The following is a 13,443-nucleotide window of genomic DNA, read 5'->3' as shown; positions in this document are numbered from 1 at the left end:
TTTCCTTGAGGTTGGGCATTACCCATGGAGATCAGACGTCAACCATTACTTAGTAAAAGAAGTAAACTCTTAGTATAATTTGTACCAACACGGAAGTATATTGATATTTTGATGCAGGTGAAGAAACAAATCATTGATACTCTTGTAGCATGATGCCAGGAGAACACAGATATTGGTGGCTGTCACATCTGCTGAGAGTCTTAAAGAGAGGAATGCTCTACCTCCTCAATGTCATGTGGGGTTCATCGGACTCTGAAGGTTTGAAACCAAGGCACCAAGTATACCTCAGTTGATCCAGAGGACCTCTTTTAACATCTGTTAACTTCATGGAGGAGCTGGACTCAGACCTGGTTATGGAACAGAAGTGATCCATACTAGATTAGTTTTACAGAAATCGAGACGGGGGATTTGCCTTGGTGTTAGTACTACTGGATTTCTCAGCAGCTTTTGACACTGTGGATCACGATATCATGCTAACTTGACTGGCAGAAACAGGTATCGATGAAACAGTACTTGCTTGGTTCAGGTCTCTATCTGGTGGGGTACCGTAAGGGTCGATACTGTCACCTATGCTGTTCAAGATCTACCTCAAGCCACTAGCCGAGCTGATTTGGTCGATGGACACTCAGTTCTACATCTACATAGGCGATGTGCAGCTACTCATACCCATTGAACCTAACTTACCCACAACCCTGAATAAATCAACTACCTTTTCAACAGCTTCAAGAATGGGCTAAACAGCAAAGTTTGCCTGAACCCAAGTATGACTGAGCTGCTATGGGTCCCTAAAACAAGTGGGTAATTGCATAGCACAGGTGGAGCTTCTCTCTCCACGTGGTTTTTGTCTCTGCACAGAAGCTGGACGGAGTTTAGAGCTCTCAGATAAGACTATTTTCTGATTACCCCTACCTTACACTTGTGGCTCTGGACAACTCTGTCTCCCCAATCCTAGTCTGTCACTGTATTTCTATTATACCAGGAAAAAAAAAAAAACAACCCCCCCCTATTTTTTATCTGCTCAGCTAAACTTGTGATCTCATAATCTGTGTTTCCTAACTAACTGCTTAGTGGCTATTTCTAATTGATATCTGTATTCTATGTAAAATTGCTTATTGGCTATTTGTATTTGATAGTTGATAATCTGAGAACTGGATTTAACAAGTGCTTTAAAATCGGTAGTAGTTTCTCTTGTGTTTTTTTTTCCCTTCTGTTTCCATACTGTGTGGAGCCCCTCCCCTCCCCCATCTGCTTTTGTTGTAAGGTAATTGCATAGCACAGGTGGAGCTTCTCTCTCCACGTGGTTTTTGTCTCTGCACAGAAGCTGGACGGATTTTTAGAGCTCTCAGATAAGACTATTTTCTGATTACCCTTACCTTACACTTGTGGCTCTGGGCATTTCAATGCTGTTCTAGAGATAGGTTACAGCAAACACATTCCATAGGTCTTAAGCTTAAGCCCACCCACCCCAAGACTGACACTTCCTATATAGCTTTACCAAATATACTACATATTATAAATTAACCCCACCCTAATTACAACACCATCATAGTACACCTGTTCATACCCATTTCAACAAATCAAGATGACTTTTATTCTCTGTAATAATTGTGGTGCTTTAGTTTCAAGACCAAGCTTCTGGAGACTTAAAGCTTGTCCTATCTGTCTTCAGCTTGCTAGTTTAAAACAGGAGCTCAGCAAAGTAAAGAAGGAATTGAATGCACTTAAAGCAAATTCTAGGACTGCACACACAGAACCATACCAAATTCTCACCACTGCCTCAAAGGATAATACCACCTAAGAATAGATGGTTCACAGTAGGCTCAGGCAGCTTCGTTATGTGACACAGAAGCATCCGCCCTCACAAGTGTTGCCCCTACAGAATTCTTTTGCTCCACTACAGCACTGTGATGTTCCTGAAAATAAAACTGAGGCGAAAGAAAAAGCAAGGAAGGTGGAACAAAAAGATATGAAGGTAAAAGAGAAAAGACACCCCCAAATCACTAAAACCGAAACACATACTAGGAAATGTAGATGGAAAGCGATGACCACAAATGCTCGCAGTCTAAGCAATAAAGTTCATGATCTTCATGCCCTGATGTTGGAGGCAGACTTGGACATAGTTGCAATCACGGAGACATGGCCCAATGGTTCCCATGAATGGGATGCAAACATACCAGGCTATAATCTTTTTAGGAAGGATAGAGAGGGTCGTAAAGGTGGAGGAGTAGCTCTGTATGTGAGAAATGATATCACAGCGACTGAAATGACAGGGAACTGGGGAAAGGAAGAAGCGATATGGATCACCTTAAAAAGAGAGGATAAGAACCTCTGTCCACGTGGGTGTTGTCTACAGACCCCCGACACAATTGGAGGAACTAGTTAAAGATCTGATCGCTGATATTCAAAAGTTGGGGAAGAAAAGAGAGGTGCTGTTGTTGGGAGATTTCAATCTGCCGGATGTAGATTAGAAGGTTCTGTCTGCGGAATCAGAAAGAAGTAGAGCGATCGTGGATGCTTTTCAAAATGCTTTGCTCAGACAAATGGTGACGGAACCCACGAGGGAGGGAGCGACGCTAGATCTGGTACTCACAAATGGGGATAATGTGTCAAATGTCCGAGTGGGTGCCCACTTGGGCAGCAGTGACCATCAAACAGTTTGGTTTGATATGACGGCTGAAGAGGAGGGTGGCCACTCAAAACTCAAAGTCCTGGATTTCAAGCATGCTGACTTTAGTAAAATGGGGGAATACCTGAGGAAGGAGCTGATGGGATGGGAGGAAATACAAGAAGTGGAAGGACAGTGGTCCAGGCTGAAAGAAGCTATAAATAGGGCCACAAACCTTTATTTAAGGAAAGTAAATAAAAGCAAGAGAAAAAGGAAACCGATATGGTTCTCCAAGCAAGTGGCTGAGAAAATAAAGGCTAAAGAGTTGGCGTTCCAGAAATACAAAAAAACTCAAGAACAGGAACACGAGGAGGAATACCGGACGAAACTGAAAGAAGCCAAGAGAGAGATACGTCTGGTGAAAGCGCAAACGGAAGAACAAATGGCTAGAAATGTAAGGAGGGGTGGCAAAATTTTCTTCAGGTATATTAGTGAAAGGAGAATGACTAAAAAGGGAATTGTGAGACTAAAAAATACTGCAAACCGCTATGTGGATAATGATGAAGAAAAAGCACATTTGCTAAATAGATACTTCTGTTCTGTTTTCACAGAAGAAAATCCTGGAGAAGGACCACGATGGACTGGGAAAAAAAAAAGTACAAATGAGATTGAAGTGGATAGAGCACCGTTCATGGAAGAGAAGTGTGTATGAACAACTTGAAAAGCTAAAGGTGGACAAAGCCATGGGACCGGATGGGATCCACCCTAGGATATTGAGGGAGCTCAGAGAGGTTCTGGCGGGTCCTCTTAAAGATTTGTTTAATATATCCTTGCAGACGGGAGAGGTTCCAAGGGATTGGAGAACGGCGGATGTGGTCCCTCTTCACAAAAGTGGTGATAGGGAAGAAGCTGGAAACTACAGGCCGGTAAGCCTCACTTCAGTAATTGGAAAAGTAATGGAGGCGATGCTGAAGGAAAGGATAGTGAATTTCCTGGAAGCCAATAAGTTGCAAGATCCGAGACAACATGGTTTTACCAAAGGGAAATCGTGCCAAACGAATCTCATTGAATTCTTTTATTGGGTGACAGGAGAATTGAATCAGGGACGAGCTATGGACGTAATCTACTTAGATTTCAGCAAAGCTTTTGACACGGTTCCCCACAGGAGGCTCTTAAATAAATTGGATGGGCTGAAGATAGGACCCGAAGTGGTGAACTGGATTAGGAACTGGTTGATGGACAGACGCCAGAGGGTGGTGGTGAATGGAATTCGCTCGGAGGAGCGAAAGGTGTGTAGTGGAGTGCCTCAAGGATCGGTGCCGGGGCCGATTCTGTTCAATATATTTGTGAGTGACATTGCCAAAGAGTTAGAAGGTAAAGTTTGTATATTTGCGGATGATACTAAGATCTGTAACAGAGTGGACATCCTGGAGGGAGTAGAAAACATGAAAAAGGACCTACGGAAGCTAGAAGAATGTCTAGGTTTGGCAATTAAAATTCAATACGAAGAAATGCAAAGTGATGCAATTAGGGAGTAGAAATCCACGGGAGACGTATGTGTTAGGCGGGGAGAGTCTGATAGGTATGGATGGGGAGAGGGATCTTGGGGTGATAGTATCTGAGAATTTGAAGGCGACGAAACAGTGTGACAAGGCGGTGGCCCTAGCTAGAAGGTTGTTAGGCTGTATAGAGAGAGGTGTGACCAGCAGAAGAAAGGGGGTGTTGATGCCCCTGTATAAGTCGTTGGTGAGGCCCCACCTGGAGTATTGTGTTCAGTTCTGGAGGCCGTATCTTGTTAAGGATGTAAAAAGAATTGAAGCGGTGCAAAGAAAAGCTACGAGAATGGTATGGGATTTGCATTACAAGACGTATGAGGAGAGACTTGCGGACCTGAACATGTATACTCTGGAGGAAAGGAGAAACAGGGGTGATATGATACAGACGTTCAAATATTTGAAAGGTATTAATCTGCAAACTAACCTTTTCCCAAGATGCAAAGGCAGTAGAACGAGAGGACATGAAATGAGATTGAAGGGGGGCAGACTCAAGAAAAATGTCAGGAAGTATTTTTTCACGGAGAGAGTAGTGGATGCTTGAAATGCCCTCCCGCGGGAGGTGGTGGAAACGAAAACGGTAACGGAATTCAAACATGCGTGGGATAAACATAAAGGAATCCTGCTCAGAAGGAATGGATCCTAAAGAGCTTAGACGAGATTGGGTGGCACAGCCGGTGGCGGGAGACGGAGATGGTGCTGGGCAGACTTATACGGTCTGTGCCAGAGCCGGTGGTGGGAGGCGGGACTGGTGGTTTGGAGGCGGGGATAGTGCTGGGCAGACTTATACGGTCTGTGCCGAACCAGTGGTGGGAGGCGGGGCTGATGGTTGGGAGGCGGGGATATTGCTGGGCAGACTTATACGGTCTGTGCCCTGAAAAGGACAGGTACAAATCAAGGTAAGGTATACACAAAAAGTAGCACATGTGAGTTTATCTTGTTGGGCAGACTGGATGGACCGTGCAGGTCTTTTTCTGCCGTCATCTACTATGTTACTATGTTACATACCTAACATCAGAATCTCTTTTCACAAATAACGTCCCCTCAAATCACAAGTCAGGAACCTTGGACTACACCTGGACCACACTCATGCTGATCCCCCTAATCTAAGCAACATTTAAGAGATGCTTCTCATGCCCCTCTCCTTACATAGAGATGGCTGTTTTTGTCGCAGTTGTGCATGCCATGATAGCATCAAGGCTGGATTACTGTAATGCACTCTAGACTACAAAGGGGTTGCACTAGTTCAATTGATTCCAAATGCTGCACACATCACACCATTTTTGCAAAAACTTCACTGGCTACTAGTCCAATACAGGGATAAATTATGTCTGATCTTCAAGGCCCTTAAAGGAAATGACCTAGAATACTTGAACAGGATCTCCCTGTACACACCTCCAAGATCATTAATGTCCTCCGAAGGAGTATTCCTAACCAAGCCTTGTCCAAAGGACATCACGCAATATGATACCCGCCAGTGAGCCTTCTCTGGAATACACTTCCCGAAAGGCTTTGCTTAACACAAGACTCTTTCTACTTCAGGAAGCAGATGAAAGCTTGACTCTTCACCCAGACCTTTAGTGGAAGAAATAACTAACTTGCTAGTCACACACACAAGGTGTGACAAGTGGTGCACATACTATACCAGGACATGTTTATCCACTTCTAACCATAGCTGAGATTATAGTCATGCACCTTTCTGACTTCATGTGCAACTTTCTTTAAATTAGTCCCCTTATTTTCTAACTCCTGTTACTCTTACGTATTTATATGTTTTATTTTTGCGTATGCTGTTCATTAAAATGTTTTATTGCATATTGTGTTGGCATTTTGTTGTAGCATAGTATACCATGCCCTGTATTATTTGATTATTTTTACTTCTGTAATTTTCTGTTGCCTATGTTTGACTTATTCTTGTTGTACATTGCCTTGAGTGAATTCCTTCAAAAAGGCAGTAAATAAATCCTAAGTACGAAAGGAATAAATGAAAGGAAGATCAGGTAATGGCTTGATCCACAACCATCTGGGCAACTCAGCTGTCGAGTTGTGGGCGGATCCTTGGATCGCTCGACAGCCGAGTTGTCCAGATGGTTATGTACAATAGTTCCTTCTGATGAAGAAAATCACGAAATGCGGTCTCGCATAGGGGGACTAGAGGAACTAAGGTGGAATGAAGTTCAATCACAGGAGTGACCTTATTTGTGGTTTTTCATGCAAGCCTTTCGCATGCCGCGCAGTGGATCCTCAACAAGAGTCAAAACAATGCTCAGTGGATAAAGATATAATTGAGGAATGAATAAATACTGAAATCTATCATTTTTTATATATGGGGAATTTGAGCGTTTGGAAACAACTGACATATTGACTTTGATTTTTTACATTTGGGATTATACAACAAGAATAGACTAATAAAAGCGCTCCGTGTTGACTATTTGTGGAAGTGGTGGACTCAAATCCAGCAAGAAACAGTCCTCTTTATGCTTTAAAGGACTTATTAATGCTGCTTTATTTTAAGTAGCAAACATTGAAATGTATGTGGAATATATGAGTGTGGTTTGACTGAGTGTGTGAAGCTATGAATGACATTTGAAAGAGAGTTGCATGGAAACTTAGACATCAGTACATTTATTGTTTCCCATTTGTGTTTATAGATAATTCCACATTTCTGTTTGAATCTAGTAGTGGAGTGAGTGATGCACTTGGGGTGCGGAAACCCAAAAGAGAGATAACCGGATAGGAGGGGAGAGATTAGTAAGCTCGATTTAGTAGAGAGACCTTGGGATGTTGGTGTCGGAGGATCTGAAGGTGAAGAAACAATGCGACAAGGCGACGGCCGTGGCCAGAAGGATGCTAGGCTGCGTAGAGAGGGGCATAACCAGCAGAATAAAGGAGGTGTTGATGCCCCTCTACAAGTTGTTGGTGAGGCCCCACTTGGAGTATTGTGTTCAGTTTTGGAGGCTGTATCTTGCTAAAGATGTAAAAAGCCTGGAAGCGGTGCAAAGAAAAGCTACGAAAATGGTATGGGATTTGCGTTGCAAACCGTACGAGGAGAGACTTGCTGACCTGAACATGTATACCTTGGAGGAAAGGAGAAACAGGGGCGACATGATACAGACGTTCAAGTATTTGAAAGATATTAATCCGCAAATGAACCTTTTCCAGAGACGGGAAGGCGGTAGAACTAGAGGACATGAATTGAGGCTGAAGGGGGGCAGACTCAGGACTAATGTCGGGAAGTATTTTTTCCACAGAGAGCGTGGTGGATATGTGGAATGCCCTCCCGCGGGAGGTGGTGGAGATGAAAACGGTAATGGAATTCAAACATCCGTGGGATAAACACACAGGAATCCTGTTTAGAAGGAATGGCTCTGTGGAATCTTAGCAGAGATTGGGTGGTGACGCCGGTAATTGGAAACAAAATGGGAGCTGGGCAGATTTCTACGGTCTACGCCCTGATCACATATGGTATATGGTATCACATAGTCCAACGAAGCAAACACCCACAGAAGGTGAACTCTCCACAGGAAAACCAATGAAAGGCAAAACACACAGTGGATCCAAAAAAGTCCTCTCACAATGAGTGTCTTCCTGAACAAGGTCTTTATTGACAGTAGCAGAAATGACCCGACACGTGACGTGTTTCGGCCGTGAGGCCTGCGTCAGGGGTCTAGTATTATCTGTAGAAAAAAGTACCTTGTAGATCAGATGAAAAAAAGCACTAAAGCTGCTAACAACGATATCGTACACAAGAAAACGCTGTGCTGCTTTGTGAAACGAAATGTATACAAGAAAACGCTGTGCTGCTTTGTGTTTTGCCTTTCATATGGTATCACATACCATGTAAAATGAGTTTATCTTGTTGGGCAGACTGGATGGACCGTACAGGTATTTATCTGCCGTCATTTACTATGTTACTATGTATGTTACTATGTATTAAGCTATCATATGTCTCTTAAATTTATTTTCTGTTTGTTTTTGTTGCATTTGTATGCCACATTTTCCCACCTATTTGCAGGCTCAATGTGGCTTACATAGTACCGTAAAGGCGTTCACCAATTCCAGTATAAACAGTTACACAGTGATGTGGTAGAATGAGGTTCACGTGGAATAGACATATTAGGGAATCATATAGAGGAAGAGTTACGTTATGTCCATTACGTGCTTTGGTTTCATAGTGTTGCAGGGTTCAGGCATTTAAGTTGGGTCGATAGGGTATGCCTTTTTGAACAGGTAAGCTTTTAGTGATTTCCGGAAGTTTAGGTGGTTATACGTTGTTTTCACGGCTTTTGGTAATGCATTCCATAATTGTGTGCTTATGTAGGAAAAGCTGGATGCATGAGTTGATTTGAATTTGAGTCCTTTGCAACTTGGGTAGTGGAGGTTGATATGTTCGTGTTGATCCGGTTGTATTTCTGATTGGTAGGTCAATGAGGTCTGTCATGTATCCCGGAGCCTTGTCGTAGATAATTTTATGAACCAGGATGCAGATTTTGAAAGCAATATGTTCTTTGATTGGGAGCCAGTGCAATTTTTCACGGATGGGTTTGGCGCTTTCGAATTGCGTTTTTCCAAATATAAGCCTGGCTGCCGTGTTTTGAGCGGTCTGAAGTTTCTTTATGAGTTGTTGTTTGCATCCTGCATAAATTCCATTGCAGTAGTCTATATGGCTTAGAACCATTGATTGTATCAGGTTGCGAAATGTTTCCCTCGGGAAGAATGGTTTCATGCGTTTGAGTTTCCACATTGAGTGGAGCATTTTCTTTGTTGTAGATTTCACATGGCTGTCTAGTGTAAGGTTGTGGTTGATTGTAACACGGAGGATTTTCAGGCTGTCTGAGATGGGGAGGGTGTAATCTGGGGTGTTTATATTTGTGGGGGTTGTTTGCGTTGTATTGGGATGAGAGGATGAGACAGTGTGTTTTTTCTGTATTGAGTTTTAGTTGAAATGCATTTGCCTATGAGTTCATGATGTTCAAGCTGAGCTTAATTTCGTTGGTGATCTCTGTCAGATCATGTTTGTAAGGAATGTATATTGTGACATAGTCTGCATAGATGAAAGGGTTAAGGCCTTGGTCGGATAAGGACTTGGCTAGTGGGGTCATCATTAGGTTGAAAAGGATCGGTGATAGTGGTGATCCTTGAGGTTTGAATTTGATTTCACTTGATATGTTCTAGTGGTTAGGAAACCCTTGATCCAACTAAGTATATTTCCTCCAATCCCAAAGTAATCTAGGAGTCTTAGTAGTAGTATATTATGGTTTACCATGTCGAATTGGAGGAGAAGTATGCTTTTATCTGTTGCTATTTCCTGTTTGAATTTGGCTAGGAGAGTAATTAGTACTGTTTCAGTGTTATGGAGGGGGCAGAATCCTGATTGTGATTCATGTAATATTGAGAATTTGTTTATATAATTAGTAAGTTGGTTGGTTACCATGCTTTCCATCAATTTGATTACAGTGGGATAGATGTTATTATGTCCTGTGCCAATTACAAAATAGTAATTTTAGTCACATCATAAGAACATAAGTTGCCCTACAGAGTCAGGTCCATCTAGCCCAATATCCTGTTTTCAACAGTCCAGGTTCTTGGTAGAGTCCCAAAAAGTAGCAAGATTCCTTGCTACTTAACCCAAGGGATAAGCAGTGGCTAACCACCTTAATGGTTTGTAGACTTTTCTTCCAGGAATTTGTTTTTTAACATAGCTACATTAACTACTTTTACCATTTGCTCAGGCAACAAGCTCCAAAACTTAATTATTTTCTCCTTTTTGTTTTGAATGTGCTATTATGGAATGCCCCCTAGTCTTGTACCTTTTGAAAGGGTAAACAATTGATTCATGTTTACCAACCTGTTCTACATCATTAAGGATTTTATAGACTTCTATTACCAGTCTCCTCTCCAAGCTGTAGAGCCCTAACCTCTTTACCCTTTCCTCATATGAGTTGTTCCATTCCCTTAATCATTTTGGTTGCCCTTCTCTGTACCTCTTCTGGTTCCACTATATCTTTTTTTGAGATGTGATGACCAGAATTGCATGCAATACTCCAGGTGTAGTCCCCACCATGGAGTGATACAGAGCCATTACGATATTTTTTGTTTTATTCTTTATTCCTTTCCTAATAATTCCTAACATTCTCTTTGCATTTTTGGCTGCCACCACACATTGAGCAAAACATCTCAACTTCATTGCCATTCATATAAGAATACAAAAGTTTTTTTAATCTTTTTTTTTTTTTTTTCTTCATTTTGAAGCACAATTTCCTCTCAAACAGCATCAGTCAGCTTTTTTCTATTTATAATTTTTAATGTTGTGTTGTAAACTGCTTCGATGATTTGATGGATGGCATATCAAATTTTTAGAAAAGATGTAAAGAAAGATGTAAATATTAATCAGTGAATGGACAGCCATGGTAAAAAACAAAAAACAAATGAAGCCAATTAGCTTATTGCATTACTTCCACATTCTTCCCTGATGAAATAGTCTTCAAAACAAGTCCAGTCCTTTTATACTTCTCCAATCAGTACTTGAAAATAAACTCAACATTGATGTTTCAGCTCATTCAAGGGTATGTTCTTATGACTGCAAATAATAACCATGCCCTCCCTACTGCTGTCCGTTGATCAATCAATCAATCAACCACTGTTGTCTTGCTCAAACAAAAATTTTAAATCCAACCTAATAAAATGACTATTTAACTGCCCCTCAAGAACTGAATGTATATTTTATTTGCACATTGGTGCACTGTAAACAGCGTTGGATCTGCAATTTACATTTAATCCTCCGGGGGCAATTGTTTGCAGATTTTGAGCTGTCAAAGCTGATGCTGAGTTGGGAAATATTGGTCCAGCCGTGGTCCCATTGACCTGCTCCATTCTGCGCCTAAGCATACACATATACGGGTGTACTGATGCTTACAAACCTGCACATAACATACAAACACACACACACAGATATACTAGTCCCCACTCACAGACATGCACACAAAACACACACACACTGTGTAGACACAAATGCACAAAAATGTATGTGCATGCCCCATACGCAAGCAGGGGTTAAAAAGAATTCCATTTGCTAAGCTCTGCACTTGTTAAGCTGTAAAAAGAACTGACACAGCTCCACATGAGGCTGTCAAGCTCAAAGCAGTTAGATTTAAAATGATAGGGGAGAGCTTTCCTCCATGGACTTGTTAGAAGTCACCCTTTTGTGAAGACTTTCTTGCAGTCCACATAGAACATTTTTTGGTTAACTCTGTTTTCTTCAATAAGGATAAGGAATTTGATATACCGCCATTTTGTGGTACAACCAAAATGGTTTACATATTATATACAGGTACTTAAGTGTTGTGGTTTTCCTGCCATCTTTACCCTGTGCACCCCTGTCCTGTAAAGCACATATGTGTAACTGTGTTTCATGCCTACTTGAATTTGACTTGACAAAACTTTCAATCTATTTCCTCTTCTGGTCTTTTGCTGGGATCCTGTACAGTGTACCCTGGAGATGTGTGAAGGTTCATCACAAGCGGGAGGCACCCATCTGGAGAATGCTGGAGCTGCAGGAGGGAAGAACGCAGTTCAGCAAGAGAGAGCGGATCAAGAAAGAAACGGACAACACTGACAGAATTCCAGCATTCAAAGTCCACGGACCACAGCCAAAGTCACCAAGCCCCCCAAAGACCCTGCCCAGCCCTTCGGCATCTCCGAACAACTCTGCAACACCATCAATGCATTCCAGCAACCCCAAAGTAAGAAACTCACCATCAGCAAATACACAAAGGTAAGAAACATCAGTGATGATCTCCATGTGTGTTAGACTCCTTACCATCCCCTGTTTCTTCTGCAGTGTACTATCTTGAGAACATGTTGATGCGAGGTAAAACACAGCAGAAGAAATGGTTGTCATAAAAAGCTCTGAATAGCCTGGGGAATCTCACTGTCAGGACGTTCCACAAGGGGTTGCTGGGAGGCCATGGCATACTGTTCTGTGGAATTTTACTGTCATACGAGAGATTAGGATGATCAGGAAGGCTCTCTGTGCAATCATGGGACTCTTACTGTCAGGCAATTATGGTAGGTAGTGAGGGGTCATGGAAGGGATTGGCAGCACCTGGGCTGTTCAGTGGTGTGGCATTTTATTTAGCTTGCGAACCAGAAACAAAACAGGAAAACAAGATCTTTCACAGGCAAACACAGGAGTGGAAGAAGCCAACCACAGTCTCCAAAATGATCAAAGAAAAAGGTTTTATTTCCAAGATTCAACATGTGATACTTGCTGACAATAGAAACCCAACACGGGCCGTGTTTTGGCACCAGAGCCTTTGTCATGGGTTCTTAGGAGTCAGCTTTTGCACCATGGACTGATGATAAGAAATGAAATAAACGAACATCAAGCAATGAAGCTTCGTTATCATGGAAAGCAAAAATTGCCTTTTTAAAATAAGTTGCAGCTTTTTTTTAAAGAGGCACATTTTTTTAGCTTGTACTTGCAGTCCCCTGTAATGAAGCATCATTGTTTAATGTTCATGCATTTATTTCATTTCTAACATCAGTCCATGGTGCGAAGTGACTCCTATAAACCCCTGATACCGAAACACAGCCCGAGTCGGGTTTCTTCTGTCAGCACGTATCGCATGTTGAATCTAGGAACTAAACATCTTTCTTTGATCATCTTGGAGATTGTGGTTGGCTTCTTCCACTCCTGTGTATTTCGTGTTTGTTTAGCTTACACATTTTCATTGTTTTTTTGTTTTGTTTTTTAATGGCTGTTGGCTACAGTGCAAGATCTGTATCAGAAGTATGATATAATTATAAAGACTATAAAACTATTTCTGAATGTGTAAACACTGTTGTACTGGGATAGAATCTATATGGATAGAATCTATATGGATTTAGTCAGGGGAAGTCAGTTGATCTACCCCCAAATTCTACATATGACAGTCAGAACTGTGTGTTAATTGAATAACAAGCCAATTGTTGCCAATAATTGGGTGCTAAGTACTGGTGCTAATTGTCATTAATTAAAATTGATGTACACATTTTTAGTTGCAGGGATCAGCGTGTATAATTTATGCATGGCTCTATAAAAGGGACATGACCATGGGTGGATCGGGGCGTTCCTATAATTTATACGCGCTGTTATGGAATAAGGGGAATCCGCACCTAATTTAGGCGTGAGGATTTACACCAGGCTTTACTTGGTGTAGATTCTTGCATCTAAAGTTAGTGCTGATCCGGTGCTAAGCATTATTCTATAAACAGCGCTGTTTTTAGAATAGCACTTTTTTTCTA

The 13,443-nt window shown here is 41.7% G+C and overlaps 1 protein-coding gene across 7 annotated transcripts in view; it reads left to right on the top strand.

The window, feature by feature from the left end:
• BCL9 (BCL9 transcription coactivator) overlaps positions 1-13,443 on the top strand; it is a 247,203-nt gene that overhangs the window by 115,201 nt on the left and 118,559 nt on the right. For all 7 annotated transcript variants that reach the window (XM_030203804.1, XM_030203808.1, XM_030203802.1 and 4 more), the window contains one exon: positions 11,645-11,932. In XM_030203804.1, coding sequence (XP_030059664.1) covers positions 11,700-11,932 — 233 coding nt within the window. In that variant the 5' untranslated portion in view covers positions 11,645-11,699. The remainder of the gene's footprint in view (positions 1-11,644; positions 11,933-13,443) is intronic.

Source organism: Microcaecilia unicolor, chromosome 5, assembly GCF_901765095.1.
Source record: "Microcaecilia unicolor chromosome 5, aMicUni1.1, whole genome shotgun sequence".
Taxonomy (NCBI): domain Eukaryota; kingdom Metazoa; phylum Chordata; class Amphibia; order Gymnophiona; family Siphonopidae; genus Microcaecilia; species Microcaecilia unicolor.
Note: the sequence above shows the minus strand (reverse complement) of the source record. Positions and strands in the feature narration are given on the sequence as shown.